Below are 24938 nucleotides of genomic sequence, written 5' to 3'. Positions count from 1 at the left end.
ATGCATCTCATATCAATTGGGCTGGATTTTAAAAAGCTTAGAATCGTGGAACCGAACCGGTTTTCAAGGTACGGTTCCGGTTCGGTTCTAGGGTGCTAACGGTCTGGTTCCGGTTCCAAAAATCCTATAACAGTTAGCAACGGTTCGATTCCAGTTTCACCTCTCAATCCGACCGAACCAACCCGTGTGCACCCCTACTCATCTCTATAATGGCTGTAGCTAGGCATTGGTTGCCTTGTATATGGAAGATGGAAGCTGATTGCATCTAGACCCTACCCATCTATAGTAAGGAACATAAAATTTGACTGGGGGCCACCACGAAGGTTTCAATGATGGGTGTCATTACCCTTGCTATTTCCTTCTGTGCGACCCAAATATACTTCAATTTTGGGCTCATGCCCTGAAATGATATGGTAAAAATGGATGGACGGCATGGATAAGCCATAACATCGTGGACCCCACCTATCTTCATGCGTCTATAGGCAATAACGTTCATGGAATTAAAGCTAGTTGGAATGTCCAGTAAGGGAAGGGCAATGACGTCATTTGGCAAAGGTAAAAAATGAAAAGAATCGGACGGTAATATTGCGGTCAACAGGATAAAATGGACTTTTATGCAAATCTCCGCCTCTTAATAGTACGTTAGTGGAGGCGGTCGCAGGACCTATTTGAAATAGGCAATCGAGTTGTAGGAAATAGTGTAAAATGAGGAAGTTTTCAGTCCATAGCCAAAAAGGCCAGGGGCCATATGAAAAAAATCCCTTTTTTATTTTTTATTTTTTTATATTTTTAAGTGGAAACTTTTGTTTAACTACTCTTAAAAAGTTTAGAAAATAAGGTGGGGCTTGTATGATATTTTCGGCAAATCTAAGTCGTCCATTTTCACCATCTCCTTTTAGGATGGGGCCCAAAATTCAATGATGAAGTGGGTCCCACGACAGGTAAGAGCAGGTCATTGCTTACTAACATTGAAACTATTAATGGTACATTTTGAATGCTCTTAGGCCTTTCAAACACATTTCAAGTGGTTTGAATGGTTCAATACACACTGCTATCTACCGTGTGGCCCACCGAAGCTTCGGATCTGGATTAATTTTTGGCTCAAGCCCTAAAATTATATTAGAAAAATAATGGACAGCACAGATCAATGAGGAAAGACCATCTCACATCACCATTCACGTTTTCATGCAACCATTAATTTTGGTGGGGATGGTTGTCATAAATCCAGACCATCCAACGATTTTCACCTTCTTATCTTAGTACAAGGGCCCAAGACCAAAGCAAAACAATGTAAAGGTGAGGTCGTACCACATGAAAATGTAACTCACTATTGTTGAAACTATTGGTAGTTTTGATATTTTTAGGCCATCTAAACTATTAAAATTACAATTCCAACAATTCAAAATATCATTTATAGTTAGCTTAAATGAAACTACCTGCATTTGCAACTGATTTCAATTTTTTGTGGCCCTATGATCATATGAAAGGCCTAGGTTCAATGTGCACTCTTACCAAATGTGTGACCCACCTAAGCTTCAGATATGAATCATTTTTAGGCCAAGCCCTAAAATCATATGAGGAAATGGTGGACGGCTTAGATTTTTCTCAAAGAACATAATGGGCCCATTTTCAAGAACACCATCCACTTGGATACTGTCAGAACACGACTTCTACATGCAACCTAAATTTTGGTAACAGTGTATTGGTCTGTGGACCAAAACATAGGCAGCTTAAGGGAAAATTTTCTTTTTATCTATGGTCTACATGAAGTAGATCTAATTGTCAAGTGGACCACACCACAGGAAACAGTGGTGATTTAATGTCCACCCTTAAAAAATTTCCTGGGACCCACCTTAATGTTTATTTGCATCCAACCTGTTGATAAGGTCATACAGACCTGGATGAAGTGAACACAGAAATAACAGCTGGATTTAAAACTTTTGTGGCCCCAAGAAGTTTTTAACTGTGGGCATTCAATCACCAGTGTTTCCTATGGTGCAGTGCGCCTGAGATTTGGATCTGCTTCATTTTTTTTTCTCATGCATTAAAATGAGCTGACAAAACAGATGGACGGTGTGGATATAAAACAAATACATCATGGTGGGCCTCACAGTCATGGATACACCCACGTTAGTATGCTTCTCAGATAAACCGAATCCGTATCCCACATAAACCTGCCACGTGTGCTGATGCCAGATCCGCTTCAGTTATTCTGTGGGCCAACCATGTATATGGATGGTCCATGAGTCAAGCCGATTAACGGTTCAGATGGGAAGGGCTGGGCCAGACAGAAAGCTTGTCGAGAAAAGCCCAGTGGGCTTTTAGGGCTCCCCAAGCCCAAAATGTGGCTGGGTCTGGGCCGGGATTGGCCTATCTTGACACATGTTGATCTTTTGAATGGCAAGCTATATGGACGGATTGTATCTGATGAAAACATCATGGTGGGCCCCACGGAGGTCAACACCCTTTTCCAATATCCTTATCAAATATCTTCCAGGGCCCGGTCCAGGAACTGCCCATTCATAAATTAACGGGCTGGCATGGTGTTTAATACAAGTGGGCCCAGTTGGCCCATAAATCAAAACCCCTCTCCCAGATGGAAAATCCTAGCCCTTTAATAGGGAGGCAAACAAATGGACGGTTGTCGTTCACATTCAATCAAGTAAAGGCCAAATTTTCTACGGCTACAGTTTTCCAATCTGGATTTTTTGGTGGATGTGCCATCGACGGCATGGCCCACCATCCATTGCGCACGTAATAAATGATCCCACCCGTTAGAATTAATGAAGATGTTGACTAATCCGTTGACCAATCTGGACCGTCCAACTGATGGGTTGCCTTGTTGATGGGCCGGGACACAAATTCTACAGTAGTCCTATGCTTGTGTCCATTCGATCTAAAGAGTTCTTAGGTCTGAATGAGTCGAGTTGTTGATTCCAACGGTGTGGCCCAGCTGATGAGTTAATCTTTATAGTGGGACCTACCATTTTAACGGTGCTGATGGAACCATAACACAAGCTGTGGTACCTTGCCCGTGGGTGATAGTTCTCATTTAGAAATTGTGGACAGAAAAAAAATGCATGCAATGTGGACGGTGGATGTGTGAATGAGTGTGACCTATCACATAATACTTGTGATAAACGGTGAGGATGTTCCACAAGCTGAGCGTGATGGATGCAAAGATCATGAGAAGGTCTATAAAATTCTAGTGTTTTTCTTTTCACAGGATTTGCAATGGATATTCAAGTTCTCATGCTCTACTCATTCAAGTAACTTCCCTATGTCAGAATCAAGTCATTAAAAAAAAAAATGGTGCGTACATTCAATAATCTAGACCGTTTATCTAATGGGGCCCATCATGGATGGAAGAATTGTAGAAGCACTCATTGGATTAAAGTTTCCTAACCCATCATCAGAGGTTTGGAAATAGATTGCTAAGAGAAATTGCAACCAATGGTGAAGCAAGAGCATCATGGTGTAGATGGCTGGGATATTTCAATCTTTTTTTTTTTTTTTTGGGGTCATATCTAATCTGCTATGAGCCCCACAGTATCAACGGTTTAGATCAATGAAACATGGGCCATCAAATCAAGCCATCAGAATACTTTTTTCCTTCTCATGAGTTGATGGCACAAAGAAGGAAGCCATTTACTCTCCACTAAATGTGACCAAGTGACACCCATGTATGATATCCGAGCCGTCCATCAGATAGTCTGACCATGTAGATATGTTTAATTTTTTATCTCAATGTTGTGAAGTGACGGTTTGGATCTCACGTACATGTGGTCACATTGGCAACGTGTTGGTTTGTAGATGTACCCACATATAGGCTAAAAGAAACCCAGTTTAGATCATCAAACTTTCTTTTTTTTTTTTCCCTTTAATTTCAATACATGCCTGTGAACACATACCAGCGTGAAAGAAAAATTATGTAATAAGTGTTTATGCGTTTGGACTTTGGACAAGTTTCATAATTATAAAATTTTATCTTTTAGCATTTTCTAATTTCGATAATTATAATAATTTAATTATTTCACAGGCCTGCCTCTTATTAGAATTTTATTAAAAAAATACTTATCATTATAACAATTTTTAAAAATTTAAAAATATAGGTGTTTATTTTGGATACTAAAAAGTTTTGCTTGAAAAATGACTTCAAGATTAAATAAAAACCAATAAGATTACGAAAATCTCAGGATATTATTGCGATAATAATGTTTAATCAATACTTGATGTATGTGTACTAAATATGGGCTTTTAATCCAATGACCCTTTGATATGTAAGGTAGAATGGTAGATTGATTAAGAAATCTAAGTTGGTAATTTCAAACTAGCATACATTTAGTTGATCCTTCCAATAAAAAGTACCACGGTTGTACACGAGCCAAGCTAGCTCAAAAGGCTCACTCAGCTCAACTCGATCTAGCTCGACTTGACTTGGCCTAAATGATGACTCAAAGCAAGCTAAGCTTCATATAATCCAACTCGCTTTGAAAATGAGCCGAGTTCGATCATAGTGGATTTTGACTCGACTCGAACTCGGCTTGGCTCGGCTCAACTCGAATATATATTATATATATTAAAATATATACTTAATACACACACACACACACTTAAAAATAAAAAAGTCTAAACGTAAACCTTACTCTACTTGTTTGTCCTTTTTTTACCACGCCCGAGCTCCACTGTATGTGTGTGTGTGTGTGTGTGTGTGTGTGTGTGTGTGTATATATATAAAATTAATTAATTGAATATTTGATTTTGGAGTTGGGTCGGGTGGCTAGGTTGAATCGGGTGTGGGTTGGGTTGGGTTGGGTCGGGTTGCTGGCTTGAGTCAGGTGCAGGTTGGGTCGGGTTGGGAGCAGGCTCGACTCAATTCAAGATAAGCTCGCCTCGTCTCGATTCAATAGCTCGCCTCGAAAGGTTTGGCAAGCAAGCCAAGCTTCAATGGTAAGCTCAAGGTCGAGTTTGAGCTCGAGCTCGAACTCGAGGAGAGCACGAACGAGTCAAGCTAATCTTGGCCCACCTCGACTCGATGTACAACCCTAAAAAGTACATTAAAAATGTCTTCACAAATTAGTGCAATTGGTACATATTACCTCTAGGGCTGTACCCAAGCCAAGCACTTGAAAAGCTTGCTCGGCTTGACTCAATCTAGCTCGACTTGACTCGAGGCGAACTAAGCTTCATATGACCCAACTCGATATGAAAATGAGATGAGTTCGATTATAGTAGATCTTGACTCGACTCGACCCGACCCGAACTTGGCTCGGCTCGGCTCGAAGTTCGATCTCGGCTCAACTCGAATATACATTATATTATATATTTTTTTAAAAAGTTAAAATTTAAACCTTACCCTATCCCTCCGTCCATTTCTTACAATTTTCCTTCCTTACCCAACCTGCCATGCCCAAACTCATCCCTCTCTCTCTTTTGTGCCCGAGCTCCACGGTCTCTCTCTCTCTCTCTTCACTCGGCCACTCCCACAAGCTTGACTCAACCTTTTCCTGACTCATCTCAGCTGTACGGCTTGCACTAAACCACTCGCACGAGTTCCTTTCTTTCTCTCTCTCAACATCAACAATAAGTATATATATATATATATATATATATATATATATATATATATATATATATTATTAATTGAATATTTGATTTGAGAGTTGGGTCGGGTGTGGGTTGGGTTAGTTGGGAGCAGACTCGGCTCGACTTGAGGTAAGCTCGCCTCAACTCAATCCACGAGCTCGACTCGAATACTTTGGCAAACAAGCCAAGCTCCAATGGTAAGCTCGAGCTCGAGCCTAAACTCAAGGAGAGCAAGGATGAGTCAAGCCAAGCTTGGCCTGCCTCAACTCGACTCGGCTCGATGTACAACCCTAATTAACTCACATAGGAAGCCTCTTACGTAAAGTGTTCATTATGAAGCGTTGAAGGTGAACAAATATGCCAAAATTCATGACAATACTCTTATCAAGTAGGCCATACATGCACACTAATTTTTTTTATTCGATTTCTTTTTCTATTTTATTATTATTTTTTCATACAAGTTTGATCTTCTTGATTGGCAGACCAATAATTTTTTTGGTTCGTAGTATACTAAAAAATTGTAGCTTTTCTAATTGATAACTCAAATCTCTAACACGTTTTCCATATAAAGATCTATAGTGCATGCTTTGTCCTTTTTAAGAGAAAGGATAGCTCACTCAATTGCTACTTATTTTGAAATCCAACTCTAAGCATTTAAACAATTTTTTTCTTTTCAATCTTAATTTCTGATAATTAGAGATTTACAAAATCTTAATTAAACTATTCTTGTCATTGTTGTCCAAAAAATGTATATTTGATAAAAGAAATAAAAAGAGATTATATATATTTGGTAAGTTTGCAATGTTCATAGTGTGGAGCCTTATCTATATACATACAAGTGTACATGCTAAATTTTTAGATACATGCTTTTCATTGGGTAGACCACACCATTTAAATATATCCCCAAAATTAAACTACGAAATAAATGGATGATAAGAAAGAATTTTTTTGGCTATCCATTTCCTCCTTATTCTTCACCTATTTTGAAAGTGAAACATTCTAATTCTTTAGCCATAAGCTCTAATTTGTGGGGCCCATATGATGGAAGACTCGTAATCACATACATTTGCAATACTAAAACACATAGTTGCATATTGATGGGTAATGCTTGACATTCATTTTTTTCCTGAACAAACCAATATATTTGTATGCTTTATTTATTTAGCTTCTTAGATTTATTTGTAAAATTATGCTATCAGAAAAAATTTATATATAACGATGACATTTAATTCAATTCATCAACTTATTTTGTCAGTTTATCAGTTATCAGGACCGGGTTGATATATTGAATGAATTAAGACATTGGAGAAAACTAAACAAAAATAAATCTATTCATTAATGATTTGGTTAGTTTTAATCTATTACTAATAGAAAATCAAAATAATTTATATTTCTTTATAATATTTGGATTATGTATATTTTTCTATTTCATAAGATAAATTTGTCCTATAAATTTAGTTAATATATATAAGATCTAAGTTGTATTCCATCTATAGATATTATATAAATTAACATGACATAGAAAAAATTAAAAATAATTAAATAATGGTAAAAAAGTTATTGATAGTCATTAAATATATAATAAAAAAGATTAGTCCTGATGTTATATTTTAAAAATAGATCCTATTATTTTATTTTCGAAGAATACCATTAAACTTTTGAGTGAGTTGGGCTTCAATGATAAGTTCGAGCTGACATGAAACGATGATTATTCTTTAAAAATAAAAATTAAGTAATTGATTAAACATAAGATTGATCATTTACTTTGATGGTGGCTAATGAACTAGTTAAACTAAACATACTAATAAATATTCATATTGATCAATAATCTCTTGTCCAAGGGTCATAGTCAACATGGATAATCATCCTACTGCTTAGAACATTTATGTGTATTCTAAAATTTTAAAATTAAAAAAAAAGTTATTAGGTTTTTTTTTTTACTTTACTTAATTATTACTAAAGTTTTATCAAGTCTGATCTCTTGAAAACATCATTGTCGTATCATAATGTTCTAACCAAAGTGTAATTAGAAAAAAATTTAATCGAATAAATAATTATGTAGTAAAATTTGAAAAATTATTTTTGTAGTATTTTTTTACTCATTTCTTTCTATAAAGAGAAAATCTCAAGTTTATGATTTTTAAGGTGATTGTCATTAGTCCATCATATCTATCTCATATATTTATGTCAATCTAAAACGCAAGTGCAATGTATTAAAGATGTACTTATCAAATTGATTTTCCCCATTTAATTATTACATAGCAGTGCTAGTATTGGTTAGGCTTGCTGAATAAATCCTATTTAAAAGTTTTATTTTGCTTAACCTATGTTCCGGCCCATTGATAGACTTGTCGGTAACGACGAATGCAACAAAAAAAAAGAAGAAGAGAAATGATCAGAGATATCATATTTATTATAAAATATGATATAATTATTTTTTATATAGAAAATGTGGACCATACCATGATAATTACCTGAAATGAAAATCACATCAATTTATACACACAGAAGGACACAATGTAAATATTAAAGGACAATTGACGATATCAATTAGTGTATTGGTGTTGCTCAACCAATGAGTGGATCTACTTGATTTACATATGAGGTGATCATCATGGTGTGGCTTATATATATATATATATATATATATATATATATATATAGAGAGAGAGAGAGAGAGAGAGAGAGAGAGAGAGAGAGAGAGAGAGGATACTCTCCATATGTGGCATGTTTGTAGGCAACAAAAGATGTTCAAATTATTAGAATTTAATCTGTTAACTCAAAGATATATTTGTTGTACTTGCTTCATCCGATTTGGCACATGATTTTGATAGTTCATATTTACATTTGTAGATATTATGTGTATAATAGCTTAGTGACAAATCTCTTAGGAGCATCCTGAAATAGATCCAACCCATTTGCTAGAATATTAGTTGACGCTTAATCTAAATATGAATCGGCAAATTCTACACGGTAACTGATTTGTAAATAATATAACAAAGACTATACACGGGATTTCAAATAAAATGTTTTATATATATATATATATATATATATATATATATATATATATATATATATATATATATATATATATATATAAATTTTAATTCTTAGTTTTAAATAAGTATAATTTTTTAATAAAAATTTTTACTTATCTTTTCTTGTTGATTTCAATTGAAAATGTGTACCAATGTTGACCCACTAAGAATGGTCATCACCACAAGCTGGTGCAATAATTTTAACTTAAAAAATCATATATATACATGTCATATAGAATTAAAGAAAATATAGGAGGAGATAAGAAAGAGATTGAGAAAGAGAATTTGAAGGGATTTATCATGTAGTTTCAGACTTTATTGACTTAACTAACTTTTTATATGGTATGAGTTTCTCATTGATCTAAATTTGAAGATAGATATACATTTTTTTTGATAAACTTAAAATAGTCACTTTTATAACTATCTAGCCGTTATTTTATTTTTGTATATTATGTTTTCTTTATCTACTTCCTTTTTTAATTAATCAAGATGTATAGTTTTATTCTTTCTTTTATTTTCTTTAACATTAACATTCAGTGTTACCCACGATGGAAGAGCGGTGAACTTAGTGTTATCTATGATAGAAGAGTGTTGATGATTGATGAATAAAGATGGATTTCGATTTCTGGTGCAATCCATTATCCTCTTTGGACGAGGATGTAGATATCATCAGAATTAGGGGACATGTTTTATTTAGAACCTGTTGGAATTACAGGTGGACCTACTAGATTGATTGGGAATGAAAACATTACGAAGGACTTACTACATAACTTGTGTACATATGAGGTTGGACTAAAGTACCATGATGCAAAAGTCTATGATGATAAATTCTTAAACAACTTAAATGTTATTTAGATAACATGCCTGTCAAGAGACCAATGATTTGGTACAAGACACCATTGAAGACCTAAGATTAGAACCTATAATGTGGGATTTGCAAGGTTTAGAAAAAAGTTAGGCATGAAAAGCCGTCATAACATTGGGTGGTACTGGCCCACCTTCATGCACCATCATACGGTTTGTGATTATTTTGGAGTATTTTGTTAAAGCAAATATGCAACAATCATACCTCCTAACATAAAAGTAACACCTTGATCTTTTTTGAGGAAATAAGTGGTAATCCAATCATCATTACTTTCTAAACCAATATTAGCAATTGGCTCACGGCTAAAATTGTCTATTAGTAAAATAATTTTTATGACTTTTTAAATAATTAAATATACTTTAATCATCATTTGATAATTTTATTTAGTGGCCATTTGCCATCTCTCTATTAGTAAGAGCTTATTTGTTTACTTTAAAAAAAAAGTCTTTTTTTAGCTAGATTATTTTGTAATAGCACATTTTTACATCTATTTATTTTAATCATAACAAATTTTATCTTTTAATTCTTTAGTACTGAGAGTTAAATTTTTTCAAGAACTTATTTTCCTTGAAGTGGGCGGACATTATTAAGCTAATTTAGGACAACTTTGTGTATAAACTTTTAAGTGATTCCCATCTAGTCCCCTTCTCTTCTCTTTCCACTCTCTCATAAGTGCGTCCACATGATGAATGACCCATATTGAAGTGGGGTGCACATGATGAATGATACTTGTAGAGAGCTAAATATCGCATATTTATTCCCTATTATGCATTACTTTCCTGTATATATCAATGTTAAATCAGTCTAATTAAAGTTGTTTTTAACATGCAGAGGAATTTTATAGATCAAGCTCAAATTGTTCTAAAAGTGTTAATTTAAAGCTCAAGGGATATAAATCTCATGCAATTGAAGAATTGGATAAGTAGAAAAAGAGTTGAAGTGATGAATAATCGATTGTGTTGAATTCCTGACTTGAACAAATGAAATGAATATAGGGTTTGTTTATGAAGATGAAATGCTGATCAAGAGGCCTACTTACCGAACATAACAAATCTGTAATTAGAAGTTGCGACAAAAATAAACGGTCAAGTTTCTGTCGAGGAAGATGATCCGTCATTAATGGAAGATTTCGATCTAAGCATTCTTTCTTCATTTCTTTTCTTCTCGCAGCATTGGATTTGTGTAAGGGAACTCGGAGAATTCTTGAATCAAAGCTCCAGCACCAATCTTTCGGTGGGTTCGGAGCTTGAATTGGTCAAGAGCTCGAATTGGTCAGCAGTCGACGCTATGAAAAACAGTAATGACTAAATCTTTGCATTGTATTTGGATAATATGAATGTTCTAAAGTGCGATGGATGGTATGGATCCTTTGTAGGGTTTCCTTTTCAGATCCCGAAGAAAAGAAAAGCGAAAATTTTTCTATTTATACCCTTGCTCGAATCCTAATATGTGTGATGTGCATCGAACGGTGTAGAGTTGCTTATTTCAATGGTATGGACTCGCCTAGCATTGATTACACAGATCCTCAGCATGGCAGCTAAAACGAAATTTTTGATCTTCAGAAAATGCCACACGCCGTACCGGTTTGTGCCGAAAATTGTGCACACACGTGTGATTTTATGTGCAAAACAACCTGTTTTTGTTCAGAATCCAATGTTACCAATCACAAAAGTGCATTTATGATTGATGGACAAAGGCAGATGTTAATATATTGTGTAATCCATTATCCTCTAAAAACTGTGTCCCGATCTAAAAGAAAGCTAAGGATGTGTTATCAATGCGATTGAAACATATGTCTTGAAATATTCATTAACCACGCTAGTAGGAGTACGTTTTCAACAGGGATTGGGAATGAAAACATTACTAAGTAATTATCACACAACTTATGGAGATATAATGTCGGACTGAATGATGGGGATGTAGAGATTTACGATAATGAATTCTCATAACAATTTGTGTGGTATTCAAATGATGTCTATAGTGTTGTACTTGGATGGCTTAGAAAAATTGCGGTGAGTCTACTTAGAGATGGTACCATGTTCCTCAATCATACTTCTTAATGAAAATAATATCTTGATATAATTATAGGAGTTTATTCACTTATTTTTGGAAAAAGTAGTATTTTTTTTTTTTTTTGAAAATATTTTGTTTTATAATTGTCTATTTTTAGATCTATTTGTTCTAGACATAATAGGTTTTATCACTTAATTCTTCAAGGAGTGAGAGTTTACTTTTTGTAAGAGTTTATTTTGTTAAAAAGGACGAATATTTTTAAACTAATTTTAGAGTAAGTTTGTTTACAAACTTTTTATAATATACCCATCTTACCATCTTCTCTTCTCTTTACAACATTTCTCTCTCACAGGTGGGTTCACATGATGAATGACCTATATTAAAGTTGAGGCCCCACATAATGAATGTTTCATATTAAGGTCGACCTACATAATGGACAATTCACATCAAAGGTGGGCCCCACATGATGGATGAACCACATCAAAGCGAGTCTCCTCATTATGGATGTGTTGGTGGTAGACTTACAAGAGTTTCAACATGAGGTCATGGTTCGAGCACCCACTATGGTGAAATCCCAATGTGGTGTGAGTGTGTGTAAAAGAAAAAAAAAAGGTCTCCCCATGATGGGCATTCTACATCAAATGGGTCCCATTGATGGATAGTGGACATTGAAAGTATGCCCACATTATGGAAAGTTGGCATCAAAGGTGGGCTCACATGATGAACGACCCGCATTGAAGGTAGAGCCCAACACAATGAATGATCCACATAAAGGTGGGTCCACATAATGCATGGTTTACATCAAAGGTGGGCCCCACATGATGGATGACCCACATCAAAGGGTGGTCCTCCATGATGGACAATTCACATTGAGCCCCACCTAATGGTTGGTCTATATCAAAGGTGGGCCCACATGACCGATGGTTGACATCAAAGGTGGGCCTACATGATGAATGATCTATATTAAAGGTAGACCCACATAATGAATGGTCCGCATCAAGGTGGGCCCACAAAATAGATGGAGTGGGACTCATGTGATGGATGACCCACATCAAAGTGTAGCCCCACGTTTAAATGGGCACAATTGATGGATTATCCACACATCCAAGGTCTCGCATGATGGATGACCCATATTCAAAGTGGCACAACATGATGGATAATCCACATAGAAGGTGTGCCCCACACACAATGGACTCTAGACATTAGAAGTAGCCCCACATGATGGATGGCCCACATGAAAGGTGGGTCCCATATGATGGATGACCATTAAAGTGTGATCCCACAAGATGGATGGCCTCAAGTGGGCCCCATCTTGGCACACGTGCCACCTACCACCTCATCAGTCCTCTTTGACTATTCATGATGGGTCCACGTGGAAGTGCAGTCAAAATGATCCGGACCGTCCATCCAGTGGTTTTTACAATAGATGTCCTACTGTATGGACAACATGTCCACGGGTCAATCCTAGTTTGGTCAGTGGCCACGTACGCTAAAACTGAAAAAGATCAATGTTATGCAACCGATAGTTCAATGTTCAAACAACTAGATCCGTCTTATCTATGGATTTTTTTGCCCGTAAGGCCCATTAGATTTTAGGGGCATCTGGATCGTTAGTTACTTTACATAAAGCTACTTATGCGTGAAGTAGCTTATCTTGGTTTCTACTCATTCAGCCAGCATGCTTATTAGACAAAATGTGGAAAAGTATTTTTGGTTTCTAACATCACAGGGGTATTTATTCCTCAAGTTTGTTCGTTTGGTCCACCACTAATATCCACTGTCCATCATGTGGGCCCAATCTTTGATGTGGACTGTTCATTATGTTGGGCCCACCTTAGCCCTATCTTCAATGTGAACCGTCCATCACGTGGGGTCTACCTTCAATGTGAACCTCCACCTTGTGAGGCCTAACTTCAATGTGGTCAATCCATCATGTGGCGCCCACATTGGATGTGGCTGTCCATTATGTGGACCCACCTTTAATGTGGCCTATCCATCATGCAGGACGAACTTTAAAGTGGGTCGTCCAACAAGCGGGCTTGCCTTGAATGTGGGTCATTCATCATTAGGGGCTGACTATCGATATGAATCGTCCCCATGTGGGCCCCACCTTAATATAGGTACGTAATCTATCATGTGGAGTCCACCTTTGATGTGGACCATCTATCATGTGGGGTCTACCATCAATGTTATTCATCATGTGGAGCCCACCTTTGATGTGGACCATCTATCATGTGGACCCCACCTTTTATGTGAGCCATCCATCATATGGGGCCCACCTTGGATGTAGAATCTAATGAAATACAATAAAGAAAAGGAAAAAGAACTTTGTTACTAAAATTTAGATAAAGAGTACATAGGCCAAATGAAAATAAAATAAAGAGATAATTTGGAGATTCACTCACCCAATGGGTTAGCGAATCACTCACCGATTGGAGATAGCTTTGGGACTTACTTACCCAAAGGGTCGGAGAATCACTTACCTAACAAGGAATATAGCTTGGGGACTCACCCAAGGGATTGGGGAATCACTCACCTAATAAGAAACAAATCACTCAACTCATAAATACAGAGCATGTAAAAAATAACTCTAAAGTACCTTCTCTCATGAAAAGACTACTACATATATTCTATAAGAAAATTTGAGTAAGATATAGTATTTCTTGGTATACCAGCTTCTTGGTGTACCAGGGGTTGCATCAGTCCCATACATTGATTTGTAAGTTAAGCTTATGTTTGTGTTGGATCTGCCCTCATTATAAGTTATAATTCAATTTTTCCTTATAACTAGATTTAGTGAGTGAGAAATAAATGAGAGGTTTGCTTGAATACATCCCAACATATTGGGAATTCGGGATACAATACCTCAGGATTCAATCTGGGTCATCTTCTAATGATTCAAACCATTTGTATGATAGTCTCATTTTGTATAATGGCAACTCAACAAATAAAACCTCTCAATAGGATTACTTCTTTCATAATTGGAGTCTTTTTGCTCTAAACACAATGGTTCACCACAACCTTTGTATAATCCAAGGGTGGAAATATACATACAAGAGTGTTTTTGGGCATCCCATCCCAGGGGAGCTTTATCAAATAAACGATTTGGGTCATTGTAAACAAAAAACAAAAATCCGACTCCAAGAGTCCCAACATTACTTATTGAAGTATGTCGGTATGTATTCAAGTAAACCTCATGTCTTTCATGCCATTTGCTAATGACAGTTATACTATTTATCTGTTACGATATAATTATAAACAGTAGTACAATTTAAAAGGATTCAAAAGAGATGCATGTAGTCTAGTAATCTCAAACCATTATCAAAATGGGGCCTATATAGACCCAGTTTCTGTTACAAATGAGTGGTCCACATTCCATTTCGCTGCTCCTATGAGGCCAATAAACATATTTTTAGGTTACAACTGTCCCATTTTCCTGAGTGATCAACGGATCCCATTGCTCCCATGACTCTCCTTAATTTGGGATTCATACCTTCTCAAACCCTAAAACACAAGAAAGAAAGAATCAATAATCATGTAATGAAGGGTGTCAAACCAAAAAGGAAGACAGTCTCAGACTCACTGAATTTTCAGTCCACTTTTGGATTTTAGACTTTCAGGAACACCTCCCTCAAAGTTATTGTTTTGGAGGAAGCTGTGAAACAAGAAAGAGAAAGGTCTACGAATGTGAGTAAGAAAGCAACTTCGCGTTGAAGTAATGGGGGCCATGGTCATAGCATAGTTTGAAAATCGAGAGAAAACTTGACTCGACAACCAGGTCAGGTTAACTCAAAGACTCGAACAGACCCAACTCAATTTTATTAATGTTTGCACTTGACACATCAAGTGACTTGGTTCAAGTAACCGTGAGTCGGGTAAACGAATCCCAAGTCGTGGTTGAATTTCCAAGTGACTTGGCTCAAAATCTCACAGAATCGAGTTGACTCATCTAAGTTTCTGGTCAACCCAATGAGTTTTCAAACTATGGTTCATGGTCTATGGAGAAGAAATGTACTACTCACAGCTCTTGAAGGTTGTCAAGATGCCCCAGCGAGTTAGGGATCTTGCCACTCAACTGGTTGTTCTCCAAATGTCTTTCATTTATAAACAGAAAAACACACAATAGTGAGAGACGTCAATAAGGGCTTGTTTGGATTGGATGGAATCATAATATGGAAATGGAAAACTACCATGCTGGCCTAAGACATGGAAGGATGGTATCAGCTTAATGCAAAGAGAATAGCTTTCACTAGTTGATTTGCACCATGAATTTACATGGAAAATGCTTTTCTATTTCATTCCCAATCTTTAGGATATTATTTAAAAAGGGTATATATAACCAAACAAAAGAAAGGTAATAGTGAAATATGTTTACATTTAAAACGTTACATCAGAGGATTTAAGAGAGGAAAATGTTTTCTCACTTTCTAAGAAATACTTCAGAAAAGGAAACTGATTTTAACATCACATTAGAGGAAAAGGTAATAGTAAAATCATTTAAAACGTCACATCAGAGGGTTTTAGATAGGAAAAGGGTTTTCTCACTTTCTGAGAAATACTTTAGAAAAGGAATCTGTTTTTCACCTACTTTTGTGTTTCTCAAAAAGAGGAAATTGCCAAATTAAAGGAATTCACTTCATTTCCATTGTTGACTAAGGTTTTTATCCAATACAAACACATATTAAGAAAACAATAACAAAACGGTTGAATCCAAGTAAAGGGAGAATAAAAGATGCCATGATAGGGTGAAAAAGCTTACAGATACTTTAATTGCTTCATATGGCTCAAATCTGGAATCGATCCCGAGAGTTTGTTATCGCCCAATGAACTAGAGCCATCAAAATAACAAGATCCAAGATGTGATGACTGAGTCGACTCATATACTTTGGTGAACTTCATCAGCTAAAAACTTAAATGAACTGTTTACTTAGCAAGTTTTACTTACATGCTAGAGACTGAGGTCAAATTGGCTATGCTTGGGGACAATGATCCGGAAAGGCCCAAGCTATCTAGTTTCCTGCAACAAAGTCCAGTGAATCCACAGGTGCATGGAAGTTATTGGAATCATGCATGGACTATACACTTCACATATGATTGTGGTATGTGATGACATATGAAATTCTAATTATAAAGAGATGACTCGGGTGAGTTTATGTGAAATTCTACTTACAGAGAGATGACTCGGGCGAATTTGTCTTGAGAACATGCAACTCCCGTCCATGAATTCTGGCGTGGTAGACATGGATCTCCAGTCCAGTCGGCAGGCGGGTTATTCAAGCTTCTTGCTACTGCTTCCATTGCAATCACTGTAGGAAAAGAATGGCATTTTAAGTGGGTCTATGAGTAGCTATTCTTTAGGGCCGTTTGGATGCACCTCCAAGTGAGGCATTTGATACGTAAAATAACTTTCTAAGTCAAACCCTAGTTCACATTATGTATTTGGATGCACTTATGCAAATCTCATCTCATCCTTCACTTGGCAAGATAGGCGCAAAGGAGGCAGGCTTGATGAAAAACCAATTGAACCGATTTTCGTCGAGCTAAAAATCCTTCTTTCCATAAACCTATTTTTACAGAAGTGCATCCAAACGGCCCCTTTTGTTTGTGATGATTGCACCGCCATTGATGTGAATATTGAGTTCAAGTTTGGGTGTAGATCAACTATTTTCATTTAACATGTGTAAGGGTCCATCTTGGCCAAGTATCATATCTAACTTATTATCTGGTGGGACATACCATAAAAAATAATGTACATCACCCAAAATGTTAAAAGTCCCTCAATACATATTGATAAATCATCCTCTTAAGGGCTCAAGCTCTTAGAGAAAGTGATTATTTGGCATGACATCAAAGCAGAATGTCTCGTGTTTTTCCAACTTCTACTGACTTGAGTTGACTTTTCTTGAGTTTGAACTGAGTCATGACCAAATTGAACTTTTCTCAACCAAGGTGAGTTGAGTTGACTCAGTGAGTTTTTAAACTATGGGACTGATTTAGCTTAAATTCAAACAAATCCCAACTCGATTTATAACTAAACAAGTCATCCTGAGTGGTTTATCACATGTGTAGATTATGTGCACGTGTGCAAGGTAAAAAACTACCATCTCTGGTAATGGTCCTTCCACCAATAGGCACGAGCTGAAGGAGTTCAGCTGCATTGATGACCGGTCCGACCGGTGAGTCATCGTCAGGAGTCAAAGTGAGCTGAGTCTGACCGGAGAGAGGCCAGTTGCTCCCAAAGACAGTTATTCCTGCTGTGGAGACGTTGAGACTCTTGTAGAAGATCTTTCCATTGATGGTGATGCTGAAAACCCGCCAGCTGTACGGACTCGGTGTACGGTTGTCTTGAAAGTAGAAAGCAATGTAGTAGGTAGCGGTGGGGAGTGGCGTTGGTGGCCATTGCAGTTCTAGTGTTTTACCTCTGCTCGTTGTCAGAGCCTTTTCGAAGGCCTTCGCTGGTGGAATGTTCCAGAAATCCGAGGGTGTAACGGTCGAATGGCAGGCGACCTGTGGGTTATTATCTTTGAACGGCTCCCAGTACCGATTGAACGGATCATCTGGAAAACTAAGTTCCAAAATTCTCATAGTTAGTTACAATCATAGCCATTGATATGCATGTAAGAGATCTGGGACGTACATTAGGTGGGTCCCACCATTTAAAATCAGATTGGTTGTCCACTTTGGGGTGATATTTCTTATCTGCCCCATTTTGGGTACTACCCCAGTTGGGAACGGGCAGCAGCTTTGAGTGGCTATCGTGATGTACGGGTGTTATCCACACCGTTCATCTATTTTTTTTTGTATCATTTTAGTGGATAAGGTAAAAATTGAGGAGGATATAAGGTTCAAGTGGACCACACCATAGGAGGCAGCAGTGATAATGATTCTCACGGTTGAAAGTTTTTCTAATGGTTTACCGTGATGTTTATTTGCCATCCAACCTATTCATAAAGTTACGTAGACCTAGATGAAGAGGAAAAATAAATATCAGCTCCAAAAAAAATTTCCTTGGCCCTCAAGAAGTTTTTGACAGCGAGAGTTTAATCTCAATTGTGTATTCCACTTGAGCCTTGGATCTACCTCATTTTTTAACTTATACACTAAAACTAAAAAATGGATGGACATTGTGGATAAGACTCATACATCACGGTGGCCACTCAAAGTTGCTGCCCATTTCCAGCTGGAGACCGACGAGGGTAGGACGCAATTCGTGTCCATTTTCTCCATTGATACAAAGTGTCCTCATTCCACATGCAAAGTGGGGCCCACCTTCTGAATGGCCTGGATTATGCCATGTTGGCACATATAAAGAGAGCAGCCTTTGCATTTCCCGGATGACATTATTATTCATGCAGCTGGATTCATACATAGGGCTGTACGCAAACTGCACCGTTATGTTTTAGTGACATCTAATCCGTCTACCAAGTGTGCTATCAAATGTTCTAATTGTCACAAAAATCAGTTTGATCAGGTGGCGACACCATTTAAAATCATGGTTAAAACCTATAAGTCAGGTGTTGTGGCCCACCTGATTTTTTTGATGTCCATTCATCATGGTTGAATGAAATCTTATGAATGAATTAGATGGCATATATATATATATATATATAGACCCATATGCAATTTGGAAGGTATTCAATAATGGTGGGCATCACCAATGCAACTGTTCCCTTTTGGTGTGGCTCAGCTGAGTTTCAAATCAGACGAATGGTTAGTTCTTAAAGGGAACATAAGGAGGTGAACACGGTGGATGGACTGGATGTCATGCGAAAGCCTTTGGCGGAAGTTCGTGCGCTAGAAACCTAGGTGGGGCCCACCATGATGTTTAGGAGCAATCTATCCCGTTCAGCCGTTTTGTAAGATAATTTTAGGACTTGAGATAAAAATTCAGTATGATCGAAGACTCAAGTCGGCCGCACTAAAGGGAAAAGTGGGTAAGGAAATTCCTACCGTTGAAATCTCCTTGGGTTGACAGTGATGTTTAAATGCCATCCATACCGTTCATAACGTCCTTACTACTGGGATGAACATAGAATACAAATATTAACCTAATTCAACACTTCCGTGGCCCCACGAATATTTCAACCGTGGACATTCAATCCTCACGTTTTCAGCCCACTTGAGTACGGGATCTGCCTCACACTTGTTCCCATGTTCTAAAATGATCTCACAAAATGAATGGACGGGTTGGATTTCTCACAAACATCACAGTGGGCCCCACCTATGTTTTCAGTGCAGCAACTTCGTGCAAAAGGCTTTCACGGCAAATCCGCGTCGTGGTGGCCCTACACGTCCAGGAAACGGATTGGCTACTCCCCCTGCCACCAGCCCGGTGGCTGGAAACCTAGGTGGGGCCCACCATGATGTTTATGAGAAATCTATCCTGTTCAGCCGTTTTGTAAGATAATTTTAGGACTTGAGATAAAAATTGAGTATGATCGAAGACTCAAGTGGGCCATACTAAAGGGAAAAGTGGGTAGGGAAATTCCTACCGTTGAAATCTCCCTGGGTTGACAATGATGTTTAAATGCCATCCATACCGTTCATAACGTCATTACTACTGGGATGAACTTAGAACACAAATATTAACCTGATCCAAAACTTCTGTGGCCCCACGAATATTTCAACCGTGGACATTCAATCCTCACGTTTTCAGCCCACTTGAGTACGGGATCTGCCTCATACTTGTTCCCATGTTCTAAAATGATCTCACAAAATGAATGGACGGGTTGGATTTCTCACAAATATCACAGTGGGACCCACCTATGTTTTCAGTGCAGCAACTTCGTGCCAAAGGCTTTAACAGCAAATCCGCGTCGTGGTGGCCCTACACGTCCAGGAAACGGACTGGCTACTCCCCCTGCCACCGGCCCGGTGGCTGATGGTCGGTTCTCTGTGGGATCCACAATGATGTATGTGTTTCATCCGTTCCGTTCATCCATTTTTACAGATCGTTTTAGGTTTGATTCCAAAAATGAGAGGGATATAAATCTCACATGGACCACACAACAGGAAAACAATATTGATTGGATATCCACCATTAAAATCCTCCTAAGACCCACTGTATTGTTTATTTGAAATCCAATCTGTTGATTAGATCATACAGACCCAGATGAAGGGAAAAAACAAAGATCAGCTTGATCCAAAACTTTTATGGCCTCCAAAAAGTTTTTAATGGTCGACGTTCATTCAACACTGTTTCCTGTAATGTGGTCTAGTTGAGAGTGGGACATATGTCATTTTTGGTCTCATACCATAAAATGATCTATAAAAATAGATGGACCGCATGGATGAAACACATAAATCATGGTGGGGCCCACAGAGCACCAACCACCAGCCATTGGCTGGTGGCATGGAGAGTATCCAATCCGTTTCCATTGCAATAGGGACGACCGGACGAAACAAAGTACCGGATCGGGTCTGACCGAGTCCGAGTCAACTCGGACGAGTCGCATCAGATTCGTCCGAGTCTTCAAACCATAATTACGAGAGAGAGAGAGAGAGAGAGAGAGAGAGAGAGAGAGAGAGAGAGAGAATCTCTATACCCCATGATCTCAGAAACGTCGCCGAACCGATGACGGGCGATGGTACCAAGCGCATACTTACTAAAATCCGTCGAGTTATACATGGAATCCTCTAAGAACTCCAGTTCAAGTGCAGAAATGAACGGGCTCGATTTCGTATGTTCGTTCCTTGCCAGGCAAATACTCAGCGTCTTACCCATCGCAGCAACTACAATCTCATAGTAGGAAGTAAGCCCTTTGGAGAAGCTCTCCGACGTGTTGACAGTGCTCCACTTGCTACCTTCAATGATCTGATCAAACACCGGTGGCTCATTCCCACCATCGAATCCTCCATAGTAATACGTCGTCCGAATCAGGTACTTCCCACCCTTGATTGCAGGAATTACGTAGCAATATTTGCGGGACTTCTCGTCAGGAAAGAACCTCAAAGTCGATATATGTGGAACTAAGTTGGGTGTTTCAAGTGTCGTTTTATTGCCGACGGTTATGAAACCGTCTTCTGTAAGCCATTTGATGCTGCCATCGTTTGTTTCCTTTGAGGCGCCGCAGTTGATGAAGAATCCTATGTGATTAGATGCAAAATGATGGGGGTTAATAACAATGAAAAAGAAATATGGACCGTCTAAATTATGGACCATAACATGAAATCATGCTGATTGAATGATCTTGACCATTTGATTTTTTGTTTGTTGAATTGGGTGGTGGGGCATTCTCATTGTGAAATGGGGCCTATAATTTTGGGCAAAAGAAAAGCAAAAAAAAGAAGCAATGCCTGTGAAGAACATAAGAGCAAGAAACAAATTGATGAAGAGACATGAGATCATGTGATAAGCAGCAAATGATGTAGAGCCGCTACAAACCTATTCTTGGCACAGCTAGACCAAAACAAGCCACAATAGAAATGGACATATTCTCTCAAATCGGGCCCATTCCTACATAGGGCATAACGTGAACCCAAGCATATCTGTTTGAATAAATTCATTTCGAACAAGGAGAAAGTATCATTAAAAGTGTGAACCATAAACCAGTCATTACTTTTTATTTGAGTATTCTTACCAACGTTTATTAATCTTTACTGTAACGGGCCATTTGGGGTCAACTGACCCCTATAGTGGGTCACGACAGTCCATTTTGTGAGAAAACGTTTCCTTCGGGTTTAAAATTACAATTTTAAGAAAAAGTCACTATTTTCATTTTCAGTAATTTATAAATTTAATGCATTTATTCTGTCTTTGAGTTTTAGTATATGCATTTTTTTTTAAGGAAGTGCTTGTAATCATGATAGGAATCATCAGATGCGATTAATCTAGATTTTTTTTGATAAAATTTACTATTTCAGATTATTTCTATTTTAATCAAATTAGAACTTTTAATTAGAGTTTTTCTTTTTATTTATAGGTGATGTAATCTGAAAATATGAAAATTATTGAATAATAAAATTTTAAATTTTCCTTTATACTAGGTAGATTCAAAAATAAGATTGTGGATACATAGTTTTGCATTCGCCTACTTGAGGAAGACAGTGATCTTTCTCATCATGCTCTTCCCTGCCTAAGAAAGAAATCCAGATCACCTAAATTACATACTATAGTCTAAAAATCTTATTGATCGGATGACATTAACCATCTGATTTTGTCCGTGGACTTGGGACTGGTAATTGGGCTTGTGGGTCGATGTTGGTTTTGGGCTAATATCCATGTGAAGTGAGCCCTACAGTCTGGACAGTCAGGATTGAAGTGCATGGAAGGTACATGAATGAGTCACCACTATATAGAAAATGGTGAAGGTTCATCATATACTAATTTTTCTTTCAAAATCCAACAGGAATGGAATGCATGTGAAGAACATAAGATCAAGAACAAGAATTGAGGAAAAATTCCTAACTTATGGAGAGGTGCTTTGGGCTGATGAAATGATCAAAATGCCCTCTCTCTCTGGTTGCTTTTTATTTTTTTGAAGTGGGTTAACGTTGAGAATGGTGTGGCTCACATGCTACCCACACGCATATACGAAAATGAGAAACTCACAAGTCCGATCAATTGATGTCATAAACTAGCATGAAAATTGATTATTAACTAATGTTAATAATTAGGAAAGGAAAAGGAGGTCCATGCTCGGTAGACCCAGACATGGTGTTTATTTGAAATCCACCTTAACCATTATGTGCTCCAACACATGGTAGGCCCATGACCCAAAAAATCAGCCCAATCCCTGATTAAGGTGGCCCAGTAGCAATTTACAATGCAAAGTCACCATCCAAATGATTTCCCTTTGTGTGGTCCAGATTAACTACCAATGGGCCTGATTTTTGGACCTTAGGATTGAGTTTTAGTGTGGCATCTAATGGTAAGAGTGGATTCAATATAATAATCACAGTGGGCCCTATAAAAAATCAAGGATGACTACGCTCTCAAATGTTTTCATTGTCATGGCCACTTGTGAGTTTGAAGTTTTTGGATCTGAGCATAGATTACACATCTAATCGTCATGATGGATCTTATATGCACTTTGTGGTGGGCCCCATAAAAAAATCAAGGGTGGGCATCTCTTGCACCTATTTTCCATAAACTTCATTTATTAAAAAATAAAGAAGAAGTGAGTTCCACCCTTAGTTCTTTAAGGGGCCACATGACGAGTATATGAGAACCGTTCCAACCATTAGATTTATAGTCCCATGTAGGCACAGATAAAAAAGAAGAAGTTAATCTGTAATTTAGGTGGACCATATCAATGAAAACAGTTGGGAGTGAGATGTCCACCCTTGATTTTTGTAAGGCTCATCATGATTATGATATTGAATCCACTCCAACCAATAAATGCCATACTAAAACTTAGTCTAAAAGCCTAAAAATTAAGCCCATTAATAATTCATGTGGGTCACACCAAGGAAAGTAATTTGGAGGGTCAGCTTTGCCATCTAAACTAATGCTAATTGTCGTTCACCTTAATTATGGATGGAGCTGATTTTTGGGTCTTGGGCTTAACATGGGTTGATGGCCGTTAGGGTAGATTTCAAATAAACACCACGTTGGGTTCTACCAAATCTAGTGACGTCTTTTCATTCCCATACATTTATTAATAATAATTAATCTATCAATTTCTATGTTAATTTACATCCAATCAATATTGGACTTGTGTGTGTGTGTGTGTGTATTTTTTTTTTGTTTGTTTATATGTAGATATATGCATACGTACATCTAGACATAACGCACACATGCATTTGTAATTCAGGTGGGTCAAACGAAGGAAAATAGCTTAGAATGTGAGCATTATCTTGTCCCGTGTTTCCATTACTATAGTCCGCTTGAATACGAATCGAGCTAATATTTGGTCCCTAACCTTAACACAGGGTGACACACATGAAGACAGGTAGATTTCACATGAACATCATGATGGAGCCTACTAAGCCACCGACCACTTAGACCACAAGTAAGGTCCTTTCAAACAAATGCAGCCCTACATGATCATAAGGCTAACCAAAAAATCTAGAAGATCAAATCATAAAGTGGGCTACCACATAAAAAAACAACAACTTAACCATGCAAAAATGCCTAAACTCACATGCAACCCATTTGACAATTTGATCAGCAGGATCTTCAGTTCTTCTCCAATCATCATGGTGGGATTCCACATTATACAGGTCGAATGTCATATTAATACCTAGTGGGCCCCACAATTTTGGACTTGCTTTCAAAAGAGAAAAATAATTATCATTTTGGTATTTTCACATTTAAAAAAAAAAAAAGAAGAAGCAAAATTACTTTTAAAATGATTTATATTTTGAAAATACCTCTAGGAGCAGGAAGGGCATTTACATAGATAGGAATGCTGAATAACCATAAGAGAAAGATGGAGAGCGACATCCCAAGCAAGGAAGATGAACGAGATCGCCCTCAAGAGAAGATAAAA

At 37.5% G+C, this 24938-nt stretch overlaps 1 protein-coding gene across 1 annotated transcript; it reads right to left on the bottom strand.

The window, feature by feature from the left end:
* Positions 1–14876: 14876 nt before the first annotated feature.
* LOC131218456 (probable LRR receptor-like serine/threonine-protein kinase At1g67720) lies at positions 14877–24938 on the bottom strand. Its single transcript, XM_058213022.1, has 9 exons — positions 24820–24938; positions 21051–21591; positions 17607–18070; positions 16676–16811; positions 16451–16522; positions 16265–16333; positions 15528–15599; positions 15089–15160; positions 14877–15009 (listed from the first exon to the last, which is right to left on the bottom strand). Exons 1-9 carry the CDS (start codon positions 24890–24892, stop codon positions 15003–15005), a joined length of 1506 nt encoding a protein of 501 aa, XP_058069005.1. The 5' UTR covers positions 24893–24938; the 3' UTR covers positions 14877–15002.

This window comes from Magnolia sinica, chromosome 11 (assembly GCF_029962835.1).
Source record: "Magnolia sinica isolate HGM2019 chromosome 11, MsV1, whole genome shotgun sequence".
NCBI lineage: Eukaryota > Viridiplantae > Streptophyta > Magnoliopsida > Magnoliales > Magnoliaceae > Magnolia > Magnolia sinica.
The sequence above is the reverse complement of the archived record's forward strand: the minus strand, read 5'-3'. Positions and strand labels throughout refer to the sequence as shown.

Excerpts from the sequence above, each read along its gene's own strand:
- LOC131218456 (XM_058213022.1), bottom strand. The coding sequence starts at position 24,892 with ATGTCGCTCTCCATCTTTCTCTTATGGTTATTCAGCATTCCTATCTAT. Across the intron at positions 16,812-17,606 it reads AAGGACCATTACCAGAGATG|TGATTGCAATGGAAGCAGTA; the intron begins GTAGTTTTTTAC and ends CTTTTCCTACAG. Across the intron at positions 15,600-16,264 it reads ATGAAGCAATTAAAGTATCT|ACATTTGGAGAACAACCAGT; the intron begins GTAAGCTTTTTC and ends TATAAATGAAAG.